Source organism: Lineus longissimus, chromosome 3, assembly GCF_910592395.1.
Source record: "Lineus longissimus chromosome 3, tnLinLong1.2, whole genome shotgun sequence".
NCBI classification, from domain to species: Eukaryota; Metazoa; Nemertea; class Pilidiophora; order Heteronemertea; family Lineidae; genus Lineus; species Lineus longissimus.
This window is the reverse complement of record NC_088310.1, coordinates 10,100,066-10,127,876: the sequence shown is the minus strand read 5'-3', so window position 1 is coordinate 10,127,876 and position 27,811 is coordinate 10,100,066. Positions and strand designations below refer to the sequence as shown.

Here is a 27,811-nt window from a genome sequence, read left to right as displayed (position 1 = left end):
TGTCATAAGGGGAAACCAGGTCTTATGGTGTATTCTGCATTTAAAGTTGGGTATACTTTTTTATGGACACCCTGTTTATCAACGCAATTTGGCGTGAGGTATATATACACCTTTCCAGAAATGGGGCGCTGAGTGTCCGAAATAGTGATGTCATAAGGGGAAACCAGGTCTTATGGTGGAGGGACAAAGGAGATAGCCATGGTTGACCAACACACTTGAATGCCTTTAATGACGGACAAGGGGGAAAAGTTAGTTCCAATGCAAGCCACCAATTTCGGGAAGCATGTATACCGTACCAACATTGTTGGAAACGCCGTTTGACTTAAACCATGTATACTAGCATTGTAGGCAAACACATTGCTTCGCCGTTTCAGCAGATTATGATGTCGCATGACATCAAAAATGCATTTGTAACTTGACGTGGAGAGAAATATATGTACATAATTATATAGCCTATGATTAAATCACATGAATTGGCCTATTTAGTGTTCATTTCTCGATACCCGAACAAACAGGGTTTTTTACTGTAGGGTGACAGCACAATGATATACTAATTGCCATAATTACATGTATATCGGGTAACTCAGAAGAAAATAGATTGTCTTTAATTCTATAACAGGGATGGACGGCCAAAAGTGTAAAAATGTTGTGCACATCTCTGATGACGTGAGGACACAAACTGCTCTTGATCATGGTGTGACGTCATTAATTAGTCGAATCAGCGCTTTACAGATGAGTCACGCGTAAATATTTTACTTGGAGAATGGCCCATACTCGTTTTATCATTACTGTATTTGTGCCAAATGTAAAGGTAGACCATACAGCCAAGAACGATGTCGATACTTTTCGTAAAACTTACTTTCTCTTTGCCTGAATCAAATTTCTTAATAAACATCGTTATTTATGGACAATTTAGGACTGATTACGTCATCAGAGCGATAACCAATCAGATGTTAGCAATAATACCGGCCCAAGCACATAGTACGCAAGCAATTACATGAATAACGTCTCATTCAACAATTACCACCAAAATGAGTCAAAGTGAACACTTTGATCTTTGAGGTGATCAAGATTATATTGCATATATTACCTGATCCCCTTGCCGAAATATTGGATAAAATCGTGAATTCTGATACGGAAATGTTTGACGCGTCTCACAGGTTTCAAGGGTGTATAAAATCTACAATAGCGCCAGTGCTAACATTTACACGAGATATTTGTATCATTCCAACTTAGATGTGCAAAACGTTTTGCCTATATATATTTTTTGTGCGTCCATCCCTCAGCTATACAACTTTAAAGAGAAGCAGTCTTTTTTCTGCATAACCCGATATAATATAGACTCTCTTAATTACACTACAACGGTGACAAAGGGATGTTATAGTGAGGTCTTGGTACCGGTATTCGTCATTAAAACATTGCCATTCTTCTTATTCTTGCCGTCATTTCTGGGCATCGAGTTGTGAGGCATTCAAGCGTACTGAAGGTAAGCAAGTTCTTCAAGCAGGGGATGTCTCCTCTATGACCATATTACATCATCAGAATATGGACTGCATAGACATGTAAGTTTGTTGTTCATTTTCGTTTATTTTGAGCTCATCAAGTACGCGTATTTGCAGAGAAAGGAAAATCCGAACTTGATTGTATTTTGGACATATTCGTGCCCCAAATGGAATGTTGACCTGAACAGGGACCCCACACACATCACATTTTTAAATGTCTTCTTTTAATTTTTAGATGTTGTTGCCGATAGTTATATGTTCTTTTTATGCTCGAGTGATAACAGTGGTGTTGTTTTTGAGTTCGAGGACCCATTGTAAGTAATGATTACAGTAGCTGGCATGCCGGTGTAAAAGAAATGCAAGTCCCCACCCCCGGAATCTAAGTCCGGTCCTTTTGTTAAATTGAATAGAGTCGCCGAATTCCTTTGTTGAAGATTATGTAGCTGACCCTAACCAAACCATTAACCACATTCGTTGACAATACACAGTATTGTATGGGGTCCTGCATTCCTAGGACGTCCATTCCTTTTACACCTTAGTCGATTAAAAAATTTCCCTCTGGAAAAAATGCCCCGCCCTTTAGTTTTTCGACGGATTATTGTATATACATGTAGTTCTATAGAGGCCATGAACATCAACGGCCAAGAGATTAAAGCGCATGATAGGATCCTATGTTCCCCCACCAATCTACCCTTGGACATTAATACTTCTACGCTAGGCAGTGATCGGGCGAGGATATTTTCTTATTTATTTCTTATATGAAAGACCTCAAAACAGCAGATTTACATGGCAAATACGACATGGAACTAAATTCAAGTGACTCTATTATCATCATGAATAATGACTATACGAGATTCGGGATTTTGCTTTAGCAGTTGAGCACATAGGAAAATTCGTATTTCGGAAGTTATATGTCACGTATGTGTGCGTGCGTGCATAAGTTTGTATGTTGTGTTGTCGTGTTGTATAAAAGATGCCTCAAATGTTATTTCATGCTAAATAATATTGTTACAAATGGAAGCAGAATTTCCTTTCATCGGCGTGTAGGGCCTACTCATTGGATGCCAAAGGGTTATTCCGCGGCGCTGTCACACCACGACGTATATAGCAGTAATTTATGCCGAGGTAGGCTATGTGACTTTTCAACAACAATGAGCGCTGCCATAAGTAGGGGTAAAGGTTGGTTTGGTATAAGTCGTATATTTCATGTATGTACAGTTCTTCTATGATTTCTCATAACCCAGCGGCAAGAAGACACTCCATCATTTGTTAAAGTATTTTTACTTTCATTTTGATAATGCCATGCACTGTAAAAAAGCTTATTTTTCTCAATCATCGTATGTTTTCACATACCCCCAGCTTGAGCCTAAACATGTCATCAGTTGTTAATGGTTTGCCGCGGAGTGCGGGAACACTAATTAGTCGGATAAAACCCTCGAATCCTCCAAGCGCGCAGATGTTTGTGGACGACTGGCAGGCAAAAATCACTTCAGGATAAAAACTTTACTTTCCTCTTTTAGCTTTGGAACACATTACCAAGTGTGTGGACGAAAGAATCTCCATCCGCTGTCCAAGGAATGAGAGAATTTGGATCCAAAATGCATACGGATGCCTCAATTGTGAAAGATCGTGCGGCAAACGGCTGTATAAAACCCCGGATACGAATTCGCTCTGGGATCTGTGTAATCTACGTGACACCTGTGACCTCAAGGTGACCAAGCATCGTTTAGATTTGGACTACGAATGTGGTAGGTAAAGTTACTTCTTCCCAGAGTGTAACTTTACTTCATTTGCATTAATATCCAGTCAGGCGCGATTCCAGGATTTTTCGCAGGTTTGTGGATCTAAGCTGCAACCGCCGTAGAACGCCGCCAGCTGCCGTTTGGCGCCAGTGCCTACAACACCGACAAGCACCTATTAAAAAGAATTTTTGGAAAACGAACAACGCTCAGATGTTTTTTTCAAAAACTCAAAAACCTTAAGGGGTTTTACATTTCTCTGAAGAACCTAGGGGTTGCATATTTTTGTTGGCTAAAAAGACCTAAAAGGTTTACAGTGGCAAGAAACGCAATTTTCGTATGGGTACCATATATATGGAGAAGTTTCCATCAAATTAGGCCTATTTCCAGACATTCGCTGCACAAGCACCTTACCAATCTCGAGAGGAGCATTGTTTATTTGGCCAACGTCCTTAAACAACCAATGACTGATCTGATCTTCTAAATTAAAAGTGGTGTGACATGGATGTTTGCGCCAGTTCGATCGGTTTATGAAACACCAGCCACAGAACTTTAAAACAATAGGGGATGCCGTACTGTGGTCTCAAAATTTGATTCTCTACCAATCAAATTTATCCTGCTCGGCTGCTGAGGTGTCAAAAATTGCAAATGTCTATTGTAAATGCAAATACATGTAATGCGATCGAACACAGGAAACAAAAACTATTGATCTCAGCTACATGTGACCACATTTCCATAAATTCATTATTGATATCGTGGGAATTATTCAAAATCGAAAGTATATGATCTAGTTTGTGTCACCTAATAGTCTGAAGGCTCGTCTCTACTCATATTTCATAGTTATGGACGAGACGTCTCTTTTGCACTTATGCCGGTGTGACGTTTTTTAGTGTTTCGGTTTCTGAGTGTTTCCCCTCGTTTGGAATTGCTGAATGACAGGTTGATACGTTTTCCTCTTTGTCCCTCTAGCTTTGTCTAGTCATGGTCACTCAAGATGTCTACTGTGTCTACTGTATATGAACAATGGAATATCCACAGACACACCGGCTGTATAGCTTTACCACACTTTCATGCTTTCTACCGATTGTATTTTATATGCTGACGGATTAAGGTTGATCTACAGGGTGACCCAGAAAACTTTTCCCTTGCACAATACAATTCTATTGTGTATCCACTGTGTGAGGTAAATGTTTTCTGGGCCACTCTTTATGAACCTACAGACCTATGGCCCCAAATGCCTCAGATATGCATAAAAAGCGCATGATATCTAATCATTTGTTCACTGACACTTTATCCATCGGACAGATTTTCCTAGCACGATGGGTTCAAAAGAACAATTATCTCGCCTATCGTTATTCCCTTCTTATTGCAGTGCCTTTGGAACGGATTCCGATGTACAGTATATGTACCCAAGGCGAAATCAAGATGACGCCATTTTACCTCCATAGCCCGGGATACCCCAAGGATCTGTCCAAAAACAGGCATTGCGAATGCAACACGGAGTTGACAAAACCAGCCAAATTTAGCGTGACGGTTAATCAGGGAAGATTTCAGTTTGCAGATCCGGAAATAAAGTTTGGTCATTTCGTCAAGAAAATCAGGGGTCCACTCAGTGTCACCATTCCGACGATGTTCAAGGTGGTCTACAAAAATAATAACGAGAGTAAAGACCACCGGTTTTGGATGAAGCTGTCGGGTGAGTTCGATGAAATCATTGTTGCGAAAAGACGGTCATGCCCAGAAATATTAAGTTTAATGTCTCGAAGAGAAATCCATGTCAGAAGTGTGCTGACTCCTCATTGTAGATACCATCGATTATCAGAAATAATTCACGGTGACTGAAACGTGATTGAAAGTGAAAGAGTCATCGATTCTTCCCAGCCTTAGGCCTGTTCTTGTGTTATGTAATGTTTTCTTCGAAGCATGATAAATCGGCTAGGGATATTTGGCAAGCCGCTCGCCAAACTAGCATCCTTTTTTTGTCCTGTTTGGAGAGCCGCTTGCCGAACAACACTGAATTATCAACTCAGTATGTAGCCTGGCAAAAATAACTCTACCCTGTTTAGCGAGCCGTAGACGAGCAGTGACGTCTAATGGAATTAATATGCGCAAAATCAACAATGGGCGACTTCTCGCTCTCGATTCACTTTATCTTAACTCGTGTTTTGTCAACAATCAATGATGAAGATGCATAATACACGTATGGGTCACAAATTAAACGAAATTTAAAATGCGATTAACTACTGATAAGCGTGATAAATACATTGGGTATATTGCTAAGGTCATTCACTATAACTTTTGTTTACGAATGTAGGTGATAAAGGCACTGGAAAAAAGGTACGGAAAAAAAGGCACTAGGAAAAAAAGGCACTAGGCAAAAAAGGCACTGGAAAAAAGGCGCCAGGAAAAAAAGGCACTGGGTAAAAAAGGCACTGGAAAAAAGGCACCAGGAAAAAAGGCACTGGGTAAAAAAGGCACTGGAAAAAAAGGCAATGGAAAAATGGCACCAGAAAAAATGTATGGGAAATCTCGTGAGAAATCTCTACTGCATAGATAAAAAATAAAAATAAAAATTTCTATGTGCATTTCTATGTGTAGTTTTTTTCTACATCAACCGAATACTGGGTGATCCAAAAAAACGGAACAGCCTATTTTCAGTACCCTCCGACCAGAAAAACTAGCCTGGTTAGGCAGGGAATCCTTATAAAAAATGATACAAAGATCATCCAATTTGGTCCAGTAGTTTAATCAAGTTAGATTCAGGGTTCCCTCACCAATAACCTATTTCTACAAGATACAATAGTTTATCACAAGAGTGGCTATTGACATCTAGCAAAACATTCTTGATGAGTCTAATTGCAGTTTTATTGGTGAGAAAGACTTGGGAGCACATTACACATAGCACATTACACATATAGAAATGCACGGGGGGGGGGCACCCCAAATGAATTTTTCACCTAGGGATTTCCTGGTGCCTTTTTTTCAGTGCCTTTTTACCTAGTATAGTGATTTCCTGGTGCCTTTTTTCCAGTGCCTTTTTTACCTAGTGCCTTTTTTCCGTACCTTTTTTTCCAGTGCCTTTATTACCGTCTACCGTTGTTGACATGCAGCATTGCCAAAATGAATGATAATAAGCTCCTAGAATGCTAAGTATGAATGAGTTCTGATCTCCATCTATATACAGGGTGTATCAGAAAAAATTAGACTGTCGAAAAAATCATCATAAAATTAACATAGGGAGGAATTTTGAAAAACTGGCTACACCCCTTTGTAGAGGGTGTGATTCTGCATCGTATTATACCAGTGTCATCGTTAACACTTTACGTTCCAATGAGCATGGACAATTTGAATTTTGAAAAATTAAAGTCCTTTGCGCACGGGAATGTGAGGGTTAAAATTGGATGTGTCAAAGTGAATGAAAAATTTAGATGGAGTTTTACTCGCATGCCAAAGCGTTTTTGAAATAATTAACCCTTTCACCCTCTAATCCTGAAACAAAACTATCGCATTTCTGAGTGTAGATCTTCATCAAGGGGTTAACGCAATGGCTTGAAGTGGTCGTGACCATAATAACCATAAGTCCTCTCTTGTCAATTTCATATTTTCTTCAAATAGCTACCTTATGTTGGTTAGATAATAGGCCTAACGTAATTCCCGGCCATAAATCTGTGAGCATCTGTGCATTTTGTCCTCACTGTTTGGCTTTGGTCCTGTGGTATGGATGCAAAATGGTCAGGCCACAGTACACCCCTCATCAGAGGTCTTTTCTGGTTACTGAATATCTCCAAACCAAAAGTGTCCCTGCTGTTCTTGAGCGGTTCCAACGTCAATTTCCAAATGTGAGAGTTCCAAGTCGTGCCACCGTCTTCAACAACGTCAATAAGTACCGTACTTCTGGAACCAGCCACAATCTCAACAAAGGGAGGTCGGGCCGACGAAGGACGGAACGTACTCCAGCCAACATTGAAGCAGTGAGGACCCTCCTCGACGAACACCATGTCGGACAAGAGAGAGAGGAGACCATCAGCTGCAGAAGGAACGGTCTTGGCATGTCGTCAACCACATTCAATCGTATCACGCGCCTTGACCTGCGATTCCACCCGTACCAAATGATTAAGAGGCATCAACTTCTTCCCGGCGATTTGGCACGTCGCCTACGATTCTGCCAGTGGTTGCTTGGACAGCGGCAACGTTTCCTCGATGACTTTATCATCGGAGATGAGTCTGGCTTCGCCATGAATGCTTTTGTGAACAGCCATAACGTAAGGGAATATCACCCGAGGGGAGAGCAACCACTTGATTTTGCATACGAGCGCAATGACACCCGGCACAAGGTAACGGTCTGGATTGGCTTAGTCGGCAACGGAGCCATCGTCGGACCTTTCTTCTTTCGCCAAAACCTGAATGGCCAGGACTACCTCCAAATGATCAATGAACGTGTGGTTCCCGCTATCAACAGAATGCGCAGGTTTAGACCACAAGGAAGGGATGCCATCGAATTCCGGCGCGCTTGGTGGGCGCAGGATGGCGCGCCACCCCACAGACGGAGGGTTGTTACCGAGCGGCTGACAGAACTGTTCGGAGACAGAGTTGTTGCGTTGAACAGACCAGTGGAATGGCCTCCGCGGTCTCCCGACCTTACACCACTCGACTACTTCCTGTGGGGCCACCTTAAATCAAAGGTTTATGTCACACCCCCTGCCAACCTGGATGATCTTGAGAGAAGGATCACAGCCGAAGTTGAGATCTTAAGGGAAGACGGAGCGGTGATAAGGCGTGCTGTTGGGCACATGTTGCGAAGGGCACAAATCTGCGTTCAAAGAAACGGTGCCCACGTGGAGGACTAAGGAACTTTTGATTGTCCCATTGCACCATGACAGGAAATTCCAGAAAGTACGAGAACTTTGTAAGGAGAATTGTGTGATTTGACAGTTTAATTCATTGTACATTTACATGTTCATGTACATTGTGAATGCTTTGTTAAAATGCCAATGGGCTACTGTACAATTAGGTTATTTTTTCTTTTAAGTGATCTTCCTGAGCCGAACAATGACGGTGTACGCTTACATTCATGTAAACCTAACAGTCAGTACATGTAAAACAGTTTAAGTTTCTAGACCCCTTGATGAAGATCTACACTCAGAAATGAGATATTTTTGTTTCAGGATTAGAGGGTGAAAGGGTTAATTATTTCAAAAACGCTTTGGCACGCGAGTAAAACTCCATCTAAACTTTTCGTTCACTTTGACACATCCAATTTTAACCCTCACATTCCCGTGCGCAAAGGACTTTAATTTTTCAAAATTCAAACTGTCCATGCTCATTGTAACGTAAAGTGGTAACGATGACACTGGTATAATTCGATGCAAAATCACACCCTCTACAAAGGGGTGTAGCCAGTTTTTCGAAACTCCTCCCTATGTTAATTTTATGATGATTTTTTCGACAGTCTAATTTTTTCTGATACACCCTGTATAGGGCAAAAAGTTGTTGTTTGGGAAGGCGAGCTTACCAAATAGTCACTTCCTCGTCACAAGTTACTGACCTAATTAATAAGTCACTGTACATGTGTAGTACATGTATGTTACTGTTTCGATTTTGACAACATCAGCGACGTTTATAGGCCTATATTGTTTGACATTGATTAATGGTATATTTCACAATATCAATATTTGCTCCTGTATTGCCACATTGTATGCGATCGAGGGCATTCTAGGCTGGGCGCAAATCGAGGTAGGTTTTCCTGGAAATGTCTTCCATATTCCCGAGTTCATCTCGCTAAACCACAGAAAATGCTAAAAAAAATATCATAATCACATTTAGATTCCTCGAAAATACTTCTATATGGTGATCCAATTAAAACTACAGTTCTCCAGACAGTTTTATTTACTGCAGAGAGTCATTTAAATGCGCTAGACAGCGAGAACTGAACAAATTCATTGTTCCTTTTGAATGCAGGAGTACTTAGCTCAGTGCCATCGCTTCGAGAAAACGCACACATGGATAGACTGCAATAACAGAGACCCGGCATTCCCGTGGAATTGATAAGAAACAGACATCAAGGATAAAAATATGAAATAAACTAAACCAGAGAAATTGCCTTCATAGTACATTTTCTGATAATAATTTCGAGTCTATGAGGGGATGTTTCAAATAGATAGATAGATAGATAGATAGATAGTTATATAGATATAATAAATATATATAGAATATCTTTCTCCAAAGCAGACATGATTTTCAAGCATGTAGGTCATCGCCTCACGACACTATTATCTAATAGTAGATCGATAGGCGCTATCTATGAGATGATATGATAACAGTCATCTACCCTGGTTCGCTAAATAGGCGTAATATTGCCCTAAATACAGTAAGCTCTGCTAGTCTCGAATAATCACCATTTGCAAGTATGTATTTTCGAGCCATCTACGTGTGGTTTTCTACAAAATTTTAGTACTTTCTGTGATTTAGCGAAATGGCCTGGGAAATAGCGATGACACATCCTAACTCGATCCGAGCCAACCCAGGCTTGTCTGCGCCCTCGGGAAATGTGGTGCTGACTCTCCAGGCTGATATCAAAGCTACCAAACTATATAAGTGCTGGGCCATGCTTTCTGGCATAAACCGACTTCGTTATCCGAACTGATCACAAGGGCGGGGGTCACCCATATTAATGCCTTGGTATTTGATTGATTTTGAAAGTAGAACCATATATATGATATTGACCACCAGAATCAGATGCAATTCTGGAACCATTATTAAAGGAGACCGTATTTTTATCTTTATTTTAACTAAAAAATGCAAGAAAATATGTGATCCTCTCTTACTGAAATGTTTCTGCGCGGTAGAAGCGATCACCACTGAATCATTAAAATTGTGATGAACATGCTTTTTTCAGTGGACAGTGACGAAGACGTTACTTTAACATGCAAGGATGTGAATGCAATGCAATCTGGTAGGTGGACCTGACAACTAGTGAGATTATAAGAGTGGTCATTACGTTATACTTGCAAGAATTATTGTAAACAAGACCGACTTGCTATTTATATTTATTGGCAGATTGAAATTTGTTACCACTTTGGAAAATGTCGTCTGCTTGGGGGAACGACATAACTCCTCGCGTAAATTTGAATCACCACCGTGTTAATGTCCATTCGTAAATATTTTGTCCGGATCGTTTTGGACTCTTGAGCGTGAACTACTGGTCGTATTTATGGGTTTTTACTGATCTTGGCTTCGCGACCAAACCATGATTTATTTTACATCAGCTGAGTGTTCACCCATAATGCATAGGGCCGAAACGACCTATGTGCAAAAACATTCCGAGTGTAATTTTAGTTCGGCTAAAGGATTAATCTTGATGAGCACAATCATAGAATTAAATTGCAAATGATTTGTTCAATGATACGACAGTCAACTATGTAATCATGTGACTTGGTTTGTGAAAAAGAACGTGTTCGTATCTTGGAGCCCAAAACAACCTGCGAGACATTTTTTGCTGTTTTCCCAAGACACGAACATGCCTCAAGGTTTATCTGGCTCTGATAATGATTCCTCTTACGATTATACGATCTTGCAGACCGTCATTCTACGTAGTTTTGAAATCGGGTTTTTGCGAATTGCACTAGAAGTAGGCGCCGGTACTCCATCTTGGACTTCAGTCAATAATCTAATTTTTTGGTCAGATCATATTAGAGATGTACAAAATGTACATGTATAGGCTAATTTTTTATGATTAATAAAATTAAATAATTGCCACGGCAGGCAATGCTGAATGTTTTTTCCCCCTGGATCTAATTTTACCCTATACGTTATCCCCATCAGCTGCATCCTTATACGATATTTTACATCATCGTATCCCTTTTGATCTGACTTTGACCACGATTTGCGAGTCCCCCCTGCAAGATACACCTTTACTATATAATCTGGTGTGCGGTATACTCAATTACCTCATTATGTAGTGAAGAGCTAGAAATTATTTAATTGATGTTTCCTAGAATGGCCCACCAATTTTGTAAAGAAATATCTATATAGATTTTTCATAGATTCTATAGATTCTATAGATTCTATATAGAAATGTTGGCCTGTGATAGATCTTTCACCTGTCATTGCATGCAAGACCAGTGCAATAAATGAAGCATTTTCTCCCCGGTTTCCAGCTGAAGAGAATTTACATACAATAGCTGGCCCACCAATTTCGACCGTTGCTGGTTGCGCCACTGCCAGTATCGTTCTGATAATCCTCGTCGTTGTTGTGCTTCTGGTCCACAAGAAACGGAAAGGTTGGTACATGTATTTCTTAAATTTGTCTCTTTAGCTGGCCGATAGGGTCATACCCCTATCACACGATGAACGTAAAAATTATTCAAGTTGAATCTAAATTGATTGCGTTGAACACATTGAACAAATTATGAGGCCGTTTACGCGGTACCAATTGCAACTAAACCCGACCAGACCAAACCAGAGCAGATCACATCACATCGCTCACATTTGGCTAAACATTGTTTTCAGAATATTTTCAAATGTTTTCAGGGTAACCTGCACACGGCAAACAAAATGACCCAATCAAAAACAAAAGGGTAGTTTTCAGGCCAGAGACCTCTACTAGCCAGCGTGTACAATCTGTGTACATTTTAATGAATATAGGTTGGTGAAAAATGTACACCAAGGGTGCTTTAATTCCCACCAAATTTTATATGCGTTATGAAGAGGCTTTTTATCGAATAATAGTAAAAATTCAAAACATTCCAATACCGATTGCCTGAGAAAAATTGATTTGTGTACAGCATTGCCATCAAATCGTCACTCGCGGACTGATATGGGCCTATAGAATACAAGTTCTAAACTGGCCAGTGAGACAATATTTCCCTAAATTAATTATCAAAAAGTATATCCCTGTTATGGCCTGGCACTGTAGATTAAGAATCCACCAAAGATTGAAGAATAAATCCACTTTCACCCATCACAGTCATGTATTTACCACAGATTCACAGTTCAGTACGGACTGTGCCACACTTCCGCCTGTGGATGAATGCATGTTTCTGCCCTTCAGCATATTTCGCCGAAGACGAAAAACAGAAATATCGTTCCGGGCAAAAAAAACATCGCACACGATTTATATCCGAGAACTTTGTGCTGGAACAGTGTTCTTGGTTTTCGTCACCTTTTAACGACGGACAAATAATGCAAACAATGTTTTTTAAATAATTTTGGTCATTTTGTCCGTCGTGTGCGCGTAATTTGAAGGAACAACATTTTTTAATGGGCGCTGAATCATTTGGATGATTGTCATCCTTGGCTGAGTTTAAGCAACGTTAGCTTTAACGGACGTCTGTGTTTAACTGAACGTGACTTTTGTGCTTTTGAACAAGCGAGCCCTGATCTCTTTTTGGGTCTACACTAGCAAACACGACCAAACAATTGCTTGCAAACATGAGCAAACTTCGTGTTTGGCCATGTTTTCCGAGGCATGTTTGCTCTTGTTTGCCAGTGTGGACGAGTCGAAAAACAAGTGAAAACTACTAGCAAACACGACCAAACAATTGCTTGCAAACATGAGCAAACTTCGTGTTTGGCGAGGCATGTTTGCTTTTGTTTGCCAGTGTGGACTGGTCGGAAAACAAGTGAAAACATCAGCACAAACTTGTTTGAAGCCCGGTCTACACTAGCAAACACGACCAAACAATTGCTTGCAAACATGAGCAAACTTTGTGTCTGGCCTTGTTTCCCGAGGCATGTTTGCTCTTGTTTGCCAGTGTGGACTGGTCGAAAAACAAGTGAAAACATCAGCAAACTTGTTTGCCAGTGTTAGGCCATGCACCTTCTGGAAAACATGTTTGCTGGTGTTTGCAATCAGCAGCCAATCAGGGAACAGATTTGGATTATGTGCTGGAGCTACTCACTCAAATATATTCATGCCAAACTTTTGTTTGGCAATGTTTGCCTGTGTTTATGGTGTGGACGTGTGCCCAAAACATTCGCAAACTCGAAGTTTGGTCATGTTTGCAAACAAATGTTTGGTCATGTTTGCCAGTGTAGACCAGGCTGCCAATAGTATTCTTGAAACAGGAAATATACCATCGTTGGACGGTCTGGATCTTTTTTTAATCTGAACCAGTTGCAGGCAATGTTATCCAATGAGAGCATACTTGTCAAGCCTAATAAGACCATTCGAATAATATTTTTTTACAGGTGCCGTGACGAACATCGTGAACGTTGAAAGGTAGATAAAGCAATCATCAAGCATGCATGCATGCATTCTCCCGGCAGACAACATATTCAAGGATAGTCTCAATGCCAGTAATATTGCGTCAATTGCCCGTGTATTGTACGCGGCGAGATTACTCGAAAAAATGCCGTAAATGTGGCGATTTACTACTAATCTTCGAGTCTGATCTGCTGTATTGTTATCCTGTTTGATAAGGTGAATATTAATTCCATTCTGAGATGATTGAGACGGTTCAAAACACAACTCGCTTCAAATCGTCGTCTGCATGAAGAAATAAAACCTGAACACACAGCAATTTTCCATACGCTATTAAAATAGTGTGCGTGAAACCACCAAAAATCGCTTGGTCTTAGGAGGAATTTGTAGGACAAAAAGACTTACTTGTGGGCCTGTCACATCGAGCCATTAATAGGGTAACGTGAGAAAAAAAAATGTTTCAATATGTTATGGCATTAGCCTATGGCTGGTCAAAAAGTTTAGATTTTTTCTGATGAAATTTTTAAAAAAATGGGTTTTATTTTTGTGTCATAACAAAAATAAATCTCAGATTTTCATCAGAAATCAAGAAACAAATAAAGAATTTAGATTTTTTAGGATTTTTTCTTCACTAATTTATAATGAATTTCCTACAGGTTTATTTCGCAACAAATTTGTTACTGAACAGAAAAAAAATCCCTTCTAATATATTAACCCTCTCATGGGGTAAAATGTAATTGGTGCAAAGCCCCGTCAAATTTTCAAATATCACAAATCCGATTTTTGTGTGGCAGCTATATGCGAGGCACGACGAAAGGCTTTTAAGACATGACGAAATGCCACCCTCACACGTGACGTCTCCAAGCAAATGATATTCACGAAATCTCACTTGAGAAACGAGATAATCTGTTTACCTGTCAAATAACATCCAATATTTCATATATATTTATATAATGCAGATCCTTGGCTAACGTAACAGACCATTGGAATGCCGCATTTCCTCGAGTTCATGATGATGAACTTTTTCCTCAAGGTGAGTTCTTACTTTGTTTGGAGCCATAGCTTCCAGAACAAACCGATGGCAATGTGGGAATATAGCCCCGAAGCTTTAGAGTGTGATACCACATATAGCATCAGGAGAACAATAGTGTATCCTTTTGTATGTTTGCATTCGTAATTTCATATGAAGAAAACTTAAGAAGTGATTTTCAAAATCTAAAAGCCAGAATGGTTTGACTTTGATAAGCCGGGGACTTTTTGACTCCAGGACGTTTTTACCGGACACCAGACCAGATTCCTTATACATGTATGTGTTCGAGTGTTTGCTCCAAATGAAAATTGGCTACATCATTTAACTTACAAAACCTCTCCTTTACTAAAGTGTAGTCTACCTTTTTGTTAATCATGTTAAATTTATACTTCTTGTGCCCTTAGTTCAGGACCGCAACTAGGTTTTTCGTAATAAATCCCTCACCCGGACGATCTAGGTAGCTCTGACTGTTCTCGACTCCTCCCCCACCCTCACCCCAACTCCTGCGAGTCTTGCCTCAGCTATCTGTATGATGTTTTTCCATAACCACATGTTCTATCTTCTCGATCTTGCTGTCAGCGTTTTCTTTTCTTACGTTCCGCATGCCTACTACGAACGGTCTTATTCTCAGTTTCATTATGTTTTTGCCATTACTACACATGTCGCCACCAACCTGGCTTGTAAACCCGGACCTTGTCCAGTCCGCTTGGATAACTTTTTCGTCGTAGTAATGGATATTTCTTAGGCCAATACCTGATCGGAAGTCCAACACTCCTGATTGAGGAATATGGCGAATGACCGAGGTCAATAAAGGTTTTACCATCATTCTGATCTCTTGTTTAGCATCTCCCCTCACGAGTATAGTGACCCGCTACCTCCGGAACGTGTGCAACAACACAAGGAAGAAGCTGGTTGAACTCTTTGCAACACTTGGTGTTCAGGAAACCCAAGACTTGCTGTTCCTCGATGCAAAAGACATCGTGCCACCTCTGAAGCTGGTGGAGGCTAGAAGATTCTTGCAGCAGTTGCAAGACCACGAGCACAGCGGTAAGTGATACCATGGGCGTTTTTGTTTGGTTAAGAAGTTCTACTAGCAAACGTCTTCGTGGAACATTGGTTTAAGAGCGAGTTGAATTCTGGGACCCAAGTCCATCAGATCTTTCGATCGACGTAACACCATATTATTGATATATTCATCATTTAATATTACACATGTAAACTCTCTATTGTCTCGATCCACTCCTCTAGACCGGTAATTAACTGGTATTTCTCATTCCTCTGAAGCTTTTTCCCTGCATCTTTCTCGGCCATATAAAGATTAACTGACTTAACTGACTTATTTTTTGTGAAATGATCGGAGATATTACAATGGTATGAGGTTCCCGACTTTATATTTAAAAGGTGGTGATGATGACGGAGGTATATACATCGAAACAATCGACGATCGTGATCCACAAGGTAATTAAAAGATGCTTCTGAATATTTTGTACACATCTATGATTCATCCGTCACTTAAACCATGCAAACCCCTTTTTCATACGGGTGCCATACTTGTTATTCATCTGACACCCACACCATACCAAACTACACGTGCCTTTGTCTTTCTTCATCTAACACCCAAACCAAGCTAATTCTTTCACTTTACACGTGTCCTTACAATATCCGACACCCAAACCGTTCTGACCTTTCTCCATGCAGGTGCCCTTCTTTTTATTCATCTGGCACGTAAACCGTACCAATCCTTTCCCCACACAAAAGCCCTTCAATTTGTTCAACTGGCACCCAAACAAAAGGGCCACCTCCCCTTAATGCACCTGCCTTTATATTTTTATCATCTGACATCCACACCATATCAACCCCTTCTCCAGACAAGTACTCACTCAATCCGACATTCAAATCGTACCAACCCCTCCTCCTACAAGTACTCTCCTCTTGGCTACTCCGTACCGCGAGTCCATATAATACCGCAGAGAGTCCGTATTCATCGTCCGTCGTCGTCCGTGCGGAATTCACAAACAGTGGCCTGTAACTTAACCACGTAAGCTATGAACTTGAAACTTCGTACACATAATACCAGTATGAACAATCTTTCAAGGTCACACGCGCCAAATGACATACGCTAGCTATTTGACTTGTGTACTTGTAGAAGCACATCTCTTATCCAACGTTTAACCGGTGATCTCAATGACCTTTGGCTGTTTTATCATTTATCGAACGCTCAGACAGTAATAATAATAATGATAAATAGCAATTACTACAAATTAAGTTTGGGGCATGGACACATGGAGTGTTCGATTAAGCTGCTTAATATTTGTGGTGGGGCGTGCCGGATTTGGTAAGGAATAACCAACAGAGAAAAACATTTGCATTTCATATCGATTATAATTTGGCCGTTATTTGCCGCTTCAAAAGAACAATATATACTATTTACAAATATGCTGATTAGATACTTTTAACCGAAACAACTTCTCCCTGAAAATTCAACCGAAAGTTTAGAACACTGTTCCATATAGAGTCCTTTTGGCATTTTCTAGTATGATGTGACATTCCGATGGGATTTAAACAGAATCTGTGAACATGGTGGGACTATGTACACGTAGTTGCCGTTATAATTTATTGTGTATGTACTGAAGTTGTCCGTTTCGGTGTTGGTAGTAACCACTTGGCGTATATATTGGCGTTGGTCAAGGCTCGGAATCTATATTACATTAGTTGGTTAAACTAACAACAGGCGGTGCGCCCGTGTCATATCGCCCTGGCTTTGTCGTTTTCTTCATCTTTAAAGTACGATTTATCTGATTTTATGGGTCTTTATGCACTTTAAACGTGGTCGCATTCAATCCACAAATTTAATGTAAGAATACGTATAAAGTAACAAATCTGCGCGATCAGAACAGCCATATTTTGAAAGATTTTGTCTATTACAGAAAGTGAGATCCACTTATGAATATAGATATATTCACTCCGAAATGATAAGAATCACGGAAAAAATAAGAAGAATAAAATTGACCACCGCGGGTTTCGGGCCCGGGACGCTGGCGTGTGTGGCCAGTGTTTTTACCATTAGACCACCAGGATACTTAGAAAGTCGGAGCGATCTTGTATCTAGACTTCAGGTGCCTGGCTACGATGGCAGCATCGTCTATTACCCTTAGCATGTTAGCCTCGCCAGTGATTCATGCGAAAAAACACACGAAAAACACATTTTGCTAGCTCTAAAGCCAACTGGTCTCACTCGCTCAAAGTACTTCACATTATTACCTCTAGCTAATGGCCTGTACATTCGTGGTTCAAGCTCTACCATCTGGGAGTATCACAGGGATCCAAGCTGCAACTACACAGCGCTCAGGACCATCATTTATAGTGTGCCAACTCTGCCAGAACTCGGTACCCATTTACTCCTGCATGTGTGGAGAGAAGCAAGTAGGGTAAAGTGCCTTGCTCAAGGACTCAAACGCGAAATAGCGGAGACCCTTCCGATAATCGAACCCACGACCTCCTAATAACCTATCCTTTACCTACAAACAATGCGCTTCCTGTTAATCATCTGAAAAAATAGACATCTGACACCCAAATCCGTACCAACCCCTTCTCCATTCAGGTTCCCTTTTCTGTTAATCCGACATTTAAACCATACAAACCCCTTCTCCATGCAGGTTTCCTTTTTTGTTAATCCAACATTTAAACCGTACAAACCCCTTCTCCATGCAGGTTCCTTTTTTTGTTAATCCGACATTTAAACCGTACAAACCCCTTCTCCATGCAGGTTCCCTTTTTTATCAATCAGACATTTAAACCGTACAAATCCCTTCTCCATGCAGGTTCCCTTTTTCATCAATCCGACATTTAAACCGTACAAACCCCTTCTCCATGCAGGTTCCCTTTCTTGTAAATCCGACATTTAAAAAGTACAAATCCCTCCTACCAGGTTCCCTTTTTTATTAATCCGACATTTAAACCATACAAACCCCTTCTCCATGCAGGTTCCCTTTCTTGTTAATCCGACATCTAAACCGTACAAACCCCTTCTCCATGCAGGTTCCCTCTTTTGTTAATCCGACATTTAAACCGTACAAATCCCTCCTCCCAGGTTCCTTTTTTATTAATCCTACATTTAAACCGTACAAATCCCTTCTCCATGCAGGTTCCCTTTTTCATCAATCCGACATTTAAACCGTACAAACCCCTTCTCCTTACGGGTGCCCTTCCTTTTATTAATCCGACACTCAAACCGTACCGAACCCTTTTCTGTACGCGTGCAATTCTTTATATCAATCCGAGACCCAGACCGTACCAACCTCTTCTCCACACAGACGCCCTACTTTTTTGCATTTGCGTGCACTTATTTTTTAAATCAGAGAACCAGACCGTACCAACCTCTTCTCCACACAGACGCCCTACTTTTTGTATTTGCGTGCACTTATTTTTTGAATCAGAGAACCAGACCGTACCAACCTCTTCTCCACACAGACGCCCTACTTTTTTGTATTTGCGTGCACTTATTTTTTAAATCAGAGAACCAGACCGTACCAACCCCTTCTCCATACGTGTGCCCTTCTTTTTATTCATCTGACATTCTCTATACGTGTTCAGTAATTTTTGTTAGTCCAAGACCCAAACCGTAAAAAACCCTTTACCATTTTTTTATTCGTCTCTCTGACACCGAAACCTTTCCAACCACTGCTCCATATTCACAATGGAGAACTTCGGTGTTTTGATTATGCCACTTAATATAGAAATGCTTTGAAAGAGGTTTCGGATTAACAGCTTTATGTATCCCTTTCAAGTTAATGTAATGTCAGTATATGAGGTGAACACTGGGTTTGGTGAACGTTTCACCCGGATGTTACACCAGTATTATGTAAACGTTGAAACGAGCCAAATGAAACAAGCCAAACTAAACGAACTAAAGAAACATTCTAAACATGAAATTGAAGATCACATTTAGATGCAATATGATTGCAAGCGTTAGGTTGATATTTGCCTGAAATGAAAAAGCACTTTTATTCACCCGGGCCTACTTAATTCGGCTCGTTTAAGTTTTGAACAAGCCAAAATAAACGAGTAAATGAAACGTTCCATGGTTCACCTTGTAAAACTTAAAATGAACCAAATCGAATGGGGCTATGTGAATGATATTATATTTTATGCCATAAACATACTTGTCCGAATCCTGCAAAGAATGTTACAATGTAAACTTGGATCGTTTAGTTTGGCCTTTTTTATTTGGCTTGTTTCAACATTTTTTTCAATCACTTTTAACTGCCTTTATCATGATTAAAATTATGATAAGGCAGTTGGGTTGCAAATCATCCCAATTTAGTTTTTCCTTTGTCAGGTGACTGGCATGAAGATTATTCCTACATCAACCCAGATGCAGGAATTGGTCGTAGACCACCGGAGGATGGCCCAGCAGGGGGTAGGCTGTAAAACCGTTAGCGTCCCTGCCAATGTTTGACAAAGCAATTTTTGATATATTGAGTTGAGAGTTTATCTCAAGCTCTGGTGACTCAATGTACAAACTCGCTGTTAGACTAGAGGAGTCTCCGTTAGAATTGTGTAGGCCAACATGGGGTAGAAGTTATTCGACCATGGTAGAAATTAAACCTGCGACACCCTGGCCAGCGACCTCAGTGATGACAACAGTTGATGCTACACGGGTCAGTTGGCCAGCTTTTCAGAATGATAAGATGGCTCGATGGTGACGCTAAGGTGTCGCTCCTCCCAGTGCGCACCAATGAAATCTTCGGCAGGCAGTTCGGGTACAAGCACAACCCAGACGACCAGCGCCCAGAGGTATTTTCCTTCGTGGCCTCACTGCAACAGTGCAATGCGTCCTATCTAACATATAACAGGCTATGAATTATCATACATGCATGTGAACTATGCCTGACTATTCCCCTTGTGAACTAGACGCCAGTTACTTCAGCTAAATAAGTTACAAAATATCACCAAAAATAACGCTAATACAGATCACATGACTCCGAGAATTGCAGTTGGCCGAGTTCTCCCCAAATATGCATAAAATCACGAGTATATCAGTGCCTACGTCAAGCATACCTGCACAGCTGTACATCGCTGTACACATTGGACTGAATAGCATTCCGCGAAGATGACGTCACTGCAGCTGCTGCCCTCTATTTCCCCATCGCTGAATTACAGGCAATGTCGGACAAAATGCGGTTTCGTAATGGATTCAGGCGTTCTAACTTGGGCAGTTAGATTCAATCTGGCACATGTCCGAGTGTTGGAAATACTACATAATTGTTCTGAATATTTCTTTCTCTGACTATGGTATCATTCATGCTAAAAACAATGCAGGGTCAAAGATAATTTACTTTGGAATAAGCTCAAATGCGTAGAAATAAGTGTCGATGTCCGCCTGTCACGTGACTAAAACGTCATCAATATCTTATGCAAATGATCTTGTGAGCTATAAATAGTAACTTCGCGGCATGCTATTGCTCGAGACATATTAATTGGCGATCATTATGTTTGACTGTGGACTTTGTCCAATATGCCTGTTTCTCTCTTTTTCAGGCGGCGCGCCACCTTTATATCATAACAATACGAGGGACACATCGCAACGTGGTGAGTGTAATATTAATCCTGACATACGCTGTTCAAAATATCTGCGGTCTCGCTCAATGCACGCCACAGGCCACCTGTCCACAGCTCCCTGGCAGACTGGTCACGCACTTCTTAAGTTGAACCGGCATTTAATTGCGAGTCTTTCCTCATTTTTATTCAGAATGGCATCTGTCCCTCCATCCATCAACATGGGGTACGTTTTGTAACCGTAAGACCAATGTACTTCAAATCTGGCCATAAGGAAGACCAGCAAAGGAAAAACCCCTGACAGAAACTTTAGCACAGTTCGACTTAAATTCTTCTCACGGGGGGGGGGCTAAAGGCGTAATTACAAATGATTTTTTGTCGCTTTATTCCAATAGAGAGAGGCTTGAAATAAAGTTGAGGAAGACTGCATGCAAGTAGGTTTTTGATATAAAATTTGAACAGTTTTGTTTGTTACTACCAGTTGGCGTTACTGCGTTGACCTAGTTTTATCTTTATTTCAATTTCCCGATCTTGTACAACTCCGAAGGTTGTGGGTTTGATCCCACTTCAGGGCCAAAAAAATCTTTTTTTTCCTTTTTACTTGTATATTTCATTTTCTTTATTTTTTTAATTTGGCAAGCGGCCATCTTGGAAATCATATTTTGCCATTTCGAAGCCTGTGGCTGTACCTAGAGTGGCAAAATGGTTGGTGTATCTAATAAGTCTCAATTACAACCCAGGTTATCGATTTGACCAACGCTTCAAGGTCATGGGCTCAAGTTCTTAAATTTCACTAATAAGTGGCAGATTTTGTCATTATTTGTCCCTGAGTCATTTTACTTTGGTATATATGGTACATATCAATATGGTAACAAAATTTAGGTTGAAAGAGACCTACCAGGTACTTTCCATGTTTTGTACATTGTACCCATGTATTTCAGCTGAGCACCAGGCCCTTGGGTCTCTTGTTCAGAATAGAGCATGAGAGGTTATAGGCTCATTATTGCTAGGTTCATTATTGGTGGCTCTTTCGACAATATTTGGGCGATTTAGTGCTGGTGGACGTTGGGCAACTTGGATAAACCTACATGCGCCGATGAGAGCCCCAATCTCCATCTCCTTAGTATACCGGGAATCAAAACCGAGGACCAAGAGGTGCATGATATGCGCCGATGTGCACATTGCACCAATCCGACATTCCTTGGGCTTTCACGAAAGTTTCTTGACATATTTAACCACTGTTTAGGAATAAAACTAGTTTAGGCGGGACTTGACGAGGCAGGAAGTCAATCTCTAAAGCAAAGCAGCCGACTTGCACTTTAATATTACAATCGCAAAACCAAATAACGGGTCCTATTTTTTTTCAGCTGGCTACCAAACAGACAACCCGGAGTCATCCAACAATCAGGAAAATGAATATCTTTCCATGCGCAGGTCAGTTAAAATAAATGGGGCCTTAATTTCACTGAGAGATATTTCGGGGGTGGCTATAGCCGCAATCGTCATATCAACATAAGGTCGAAAGCTTGCTTCTACTAGTTAACATGGTTGATTAGCAGTATTTACTTCATTTTATGCATACCACCGTTGTGACTTTGTAGCCCAATGGGTTATATAACATGTCGTCAATGCAATACAAAATTATACTTTTTAGCTCACCTCTTAGCAGAGGTGAGCTTATCCCATACCGTGGCGTCCGTCGTCCGTCGTCGTCGTCGTCGTCGTCGTCGTCGTCGTCGTCGTCGTCGTCGTCGTCGTCGTCGTCCGTCGTCGTCCGTCGTCCGTTAGCAGGGCACGTTTCGTAACTGTTAGAGCTATTGAGTTGAAACTTGGTACACATGTACCCTTATGTAATGACACCTTGGAGACCAAGTTTCGGTCCGATTCGTTTCATGGTTTGGCCACCAGGGGGCCAAACGTTAAAAGTGAAAATATGCAATATCTCCCTTAATAGTAGTCGGGAAATTTTGAAAAAAATATGGTAGGTACTTCTAGCAAAGGTGCATCATATATCCTCCGGGTTTTTGATTTGACCTCCTTTTCAAGGTCACAGAGGTCAAATGGTGTAAATTGGCCGTTAGGATGTAACGATGGCACGTTTCTAAACTGCAATGACTATTGATACCAAATTTGGTACACATTTACCCCTTAGTCAGGTGATCTCAGGGACCGAAGTTTGGTCCAATATGATTCACCACTTGACCACCAGGGAGCAAAATCCAAAAACCTTAAAAATGTGATTATTCCTTAACTTCTTGCCCGATTGCCACCAATTTGATATCATGGGTACATCTAACCACCATACAGTATATGTCACACAGGTTTTTAATTTGACCTTCTTGTCAAGGTCACAGAGGTCAAATGGCATAAATTCGCTGTCAGGCCGTAACTTTGGCACGTTTCTTAACTGCAATGACTATTGATCACAAATTAAGTACACATGTACCCCTTGGTCAGGTGATCTCAGGTACCGAAGTTTGGTGCGATCTGATGTGCCGTTTGGCCTCCAGGGAGGGGGCCAAATCCTAAATTCTTCAAAATGCCATTATTCCTAGTAATGACTTGCCCGATTGGCACCAATTTTATATCATAGGTACATCTAATTCTAACAACCACTCAATGTGTCACCCGGGTCTTCTTTGATTTGACCTACTTTTCAAGGTCACAGAGGTCGAATGTACTGTAAATTGGCCATTTTGGGGAAATTGTAATTGCTTGGACCTACATCAAACCTAACACTACATGACACAATACCATGCTCTTTATCCATCTTTCCTCCACATGAGGTGAGCACAATGGCCCTGGCCATTTCATTAATATCAATTTGAAGTTATCAAAATCTAACCAATATTGGCGTTTATTTTCAGGACTTAAATGTAACCTCCAGACCGCAACATATACCCAGATTGAAATAGACACTGGTGCGGGTGGTGTATCGTGATGGCGTCAAAGCACGACCCGAGCATGAAATCACGTGACTTGCTTGCTGTCGTAACCACCTCTGGGCATAATAGGCAGGTTTCGAAACATTTACGAAGTGCAACGAAGTACTAAGTATGTAAATGTACTTTATTGACGACCTTTTTCGAAAGTTTCCCCGATTCCTCGTACAAATCAGTACAGAAGATGATTAACGAGAAACCTGCATTTTAAAGGATTCCATCTATATAATAATACTGGAAGGGGGACGAATAAAGTCACACTTAGAGGCGTTGGATTGCCTTGAAATTTTGCATGAATTGTGGTGACACCTTACCCTGATGCAACGTCTTGGTTTTGTTCAAAAATTTACTTCAGTGGAGCAGTAATGAGGGATTTTTAATCGTACACTGTCAATTCTCCTTACCACTTATTGCTGTTAAATTATGCAGGGGCTTAATCAATTATCTGCACTCCCTCTGGGGTGAATAACATTACCTTTTGAACAGCTGGCTGTGGGGGATGATTGGAACAGCCGGTATACCTGCTGACCTGCTGAACCCAGGTTAATGTTATTCTCAATCCACGATTTCGCGTGAAATGAAATTGTAAACAAACGCATGTGTGCAGTTCAAATGTAAACAAAAATGTATTTTTGGTACTTTGGTTGCTGGACTTGGGTTTTCCCGCAGTAAGGAGCTGGGGTCAAATTGATGGTCTATTGTTTATGGGTGCTGTTTTAGTCAGAGCTAGCCCTTGATTATGAAGGAATTTTCAAATGAAGGTTACCATGGTCTGTTTATGTGCTCACCACAGCTTTCAATACTTGATGTATCTGAAGAGGCACGCTGAACCTGACATGGCCTTATCAAGGAGCTGCTCACGATGCTGAACTTCTAGCTTGCCTGTCGACGAAGTGCCTTGCCCGAGACATTTGGAAGCCGACATGTGAAGGCCTATCTGAGTTCTCCTTCTTCTCCGTATAAAAAGGGGCATATTGCTGACTAAGGAACGAGGCATATTGACATTGCCTCATCATCTCTATCGGACCAATTGACACACTTTTTATGCACACATACAGCACGCCACAGCTAGGTCCGAGTTTGTGGACAAATGGTTTGTTTAATTTGCCTCTTCAATATTGCTCCTTTGATATTGCATTAGATTTTCATTGCAATTCAATCTATTCAAGATATAGCCCATTTGAACCTGCCTGCGCCACGGGTATAATGCTAGTACACTATAATATCCCATACTGAAGACAATAACCGTAACTGATCATTTTGATCAAACTACTAACCTTACGTACTCATATAGCTGTATATATACTATAATGCAAACATATCCAGGATGAGTGAAATGTAATCCGAAGGTAATATTACTAATTGTCCATAATACCCAGACGTTTTAAGCTAGCAGGCAGGGGTGGGCGTTTGTGGTTTCTGAGTGTGAGGGGGTATAGTGGTGTCTGTTGACTGAGGCTTGATGCCAGTCTCTCTTTAAGCACAGTCAACAGACATATGGTTTCAGTATTAGGTCTTTCACTGTAGCAATGCGAAATGTAAGCAATTTTGGTTACGTTCAATTGTTATCACCAAGGAGCTTCTAAAGTGACTCAACCACTCTCTTGATTACAGCGGCCGCCTCAGCGCCACCACGCTGGGCCTAATGGTATTATGCTAATGTTATTAGGCTAAGTAGCTTCGCGCGATATGCACCATTCTGGGAAAACTCAATGAGGAGTATGCTCATTATCATAATATATTCTTAGCACCAGCTCGAGGTTATCTTGCGCAGTGTTTCTTCGGCCCAGATACATTGTGGTGGAAAACGTCCAGTACAAAGAACGCCTGGCTTGCGCCAGGCTTATAAGTGCGCGAGACTACTGTGATAAAAATGACCATTGTAGAGACTTTGTGACGTGCGCGAGACTACTGTGATAAAAATGACCATTGTAGAGACTTTGTGACGTAGGCATATACTTTTTACAATTAAAAATGCTCTCAAAAGACGATAAGGAATGATTATTTATTAACATTTCCTGAACCATATACATTCTAATTATCACTTTACATATATAGCCTTGGTTGGCGTTAGGTCGCGTGCTTTTCTTTCCTCGTGACAATATACAGCAAAATAGTTACAACCCCATAATCGCGCTATAAGTCCATAGCGAGGTCACGGTGACCCGTTATAAATGTTTCGCCAGCTTCGCTATTTTGCCGCTACGCGGCGCGTTGGGTCCTTGCGTCAAGTGCACGTACTTATCTTCTGAATGTAGTCACATGGATTATATACCATAAAGTAGGAGAAGTGACTGGTCTATTGACACCTCAAAAATTACCCTCCGATCATGCATCATTGAGCGCCATAATCATGAAAATGAATGTCAAAATCTTTTTCGCTCAGGCAAGTACATGTAGTTCAGACGCAATATGTAGGGGCAATTTGACAAGTGTTTTAATGTCACCTTTATATTTAGAAAAAACAACACTATAACGTTGGCGAAATAGAATTCGACGTTTACCTCTTTCAAGCAAGGGTTTTAATGTCACTCATTTAACTATGATGTTATCAAAGAGTTTGGAACTTGAGCTTTAAATTGATATCATGGTCTAATAATGTATATGCTATCTGTAACCCGTGAGAGTCGCTGCTTTGAAATTGCTATTTTTGAAGAATCGTGGAAGAATCTCACGTTTGTGATTACATCATACCTAAATTGATGGCGTGGAAACATTCGTCAGATTGTTTTGAAAATGGGATGTCAAAAACGACTTGGCGCACGCATGTCGTCACAACGTAATGGGGTAATTTGATGAATGTTTTGGTCTCAATTTAGATATCGTGATGGTGGTTTGGTATTAAATGGCTTCCATATTTCCAAAGTAATGATGTCAAACATTTTCTGGGAATCCCCAGAAGGGGCCACCTCACCAGACGTCGATGAGCTACCGCGATATAGCAAAATATTATAGAACAAATTTATGCGAATATAGTCCTTTACTCTAGGGGAATATTTTCAACGAAGGTTTCTTTGCCGTAGAGTGAACGCGGTGGCCCTCCTATCTAAATGACTTGCAGCCTCAACATGGCGCCATTGTTGTTGTTGGTGGTGGTGGCGGTAGTGGTGGTGGTGTTGGAAAGCCGTTAGATAACGTATTATGGTGCCAAAAGGCCGCTCGCTGCCTGGTGTGGCTGATGTTGTGTCTACCGCTGAGGATAATGTCCACTTCATCGACAGATACAATGCAGCGGAGCAGACTCTGAGAAAACTCGCACTGAAGGTTGTTTTTGTTGTTGTAATTGTAACTGTTACTTAGATGTATAAACATGTACAATTTTTTATTCCCGTTTGTATTCGCCTTCCTGGCGGTTTTAAGATTTCACGGTACAGCTGGGAGCCACTTTCGATAAAAAAAAAACAAACATATATCACAGGCCAGTCTTGTCACTACCGATTATGACACTCGTCGAACACTTTGACATTAGAGTGCATGTGCATTGTATATTGTAACGTTACATGTTATATTCTGTGGACTGCCAATTATTTTTGCACACTTTGAATTAAATGTGATTTGTGTTTTCGCTTCCATTCTGTATCGCCCCCAGTACTGACCTCAGCTAGCAATGTAAAAGTACATTATGTCCCCTGGGGAACTAGTCCTACTCGACAGATTACATGCTGCATGAATATACAGAATCACAAATGGACAGTGCTTTACATCCGTGACAGCATTAAGCACCGTATTACCTTAATAGATGTAGAAGTAGAATGCCCTAACTCGATTTTTCCCAGTGGTCTGAAGATCACCTTACATCATCTGTCCCCTCACCTCACCTTGTCCTTCTTGTACACGCT

The 27,811-nt window shown here is 40.8% G+C and overlaps 1 protein-coding gene across 1 annotated transcript; it reads left to right on the top strand.

The window, feature by feature from the left end:
• Positions 1–1,405: 1,405 nt before the first annotated feature.
• LOC135485704 (uncharacterized) lies at positions 1,406–27,490 on the top strand. The gene is made up of 14 exons (XM_064768098.1): positions 1,406–1,486; positions 1,738–1,816; positions 3,023–3,250; positions 4,614–4,937; positions 10,137–10,193; positions 11,398–11,520; positions 13,430–13,460; positions 14,402–14,475; positions 15,316–15,519; positions 15,874–15,930; positions 19,811–19,891; positions 21,013–21,063; positions 22,398–22,464; positions 23,898–27,490. Exons 2-14 carry the CDS (start codon positions 1,738–1,740, stop codon positions 23,902–23,904), a joined length of 1,383 nt encoding a protein of 460 aa, XP_064624168.1. The 5' UTR covers positions 1,406–1,486; the 3' UTR covers positions 23,905–27,490.
• Positions 27,491–27,811: the final 321 nt, after the last annotated feature.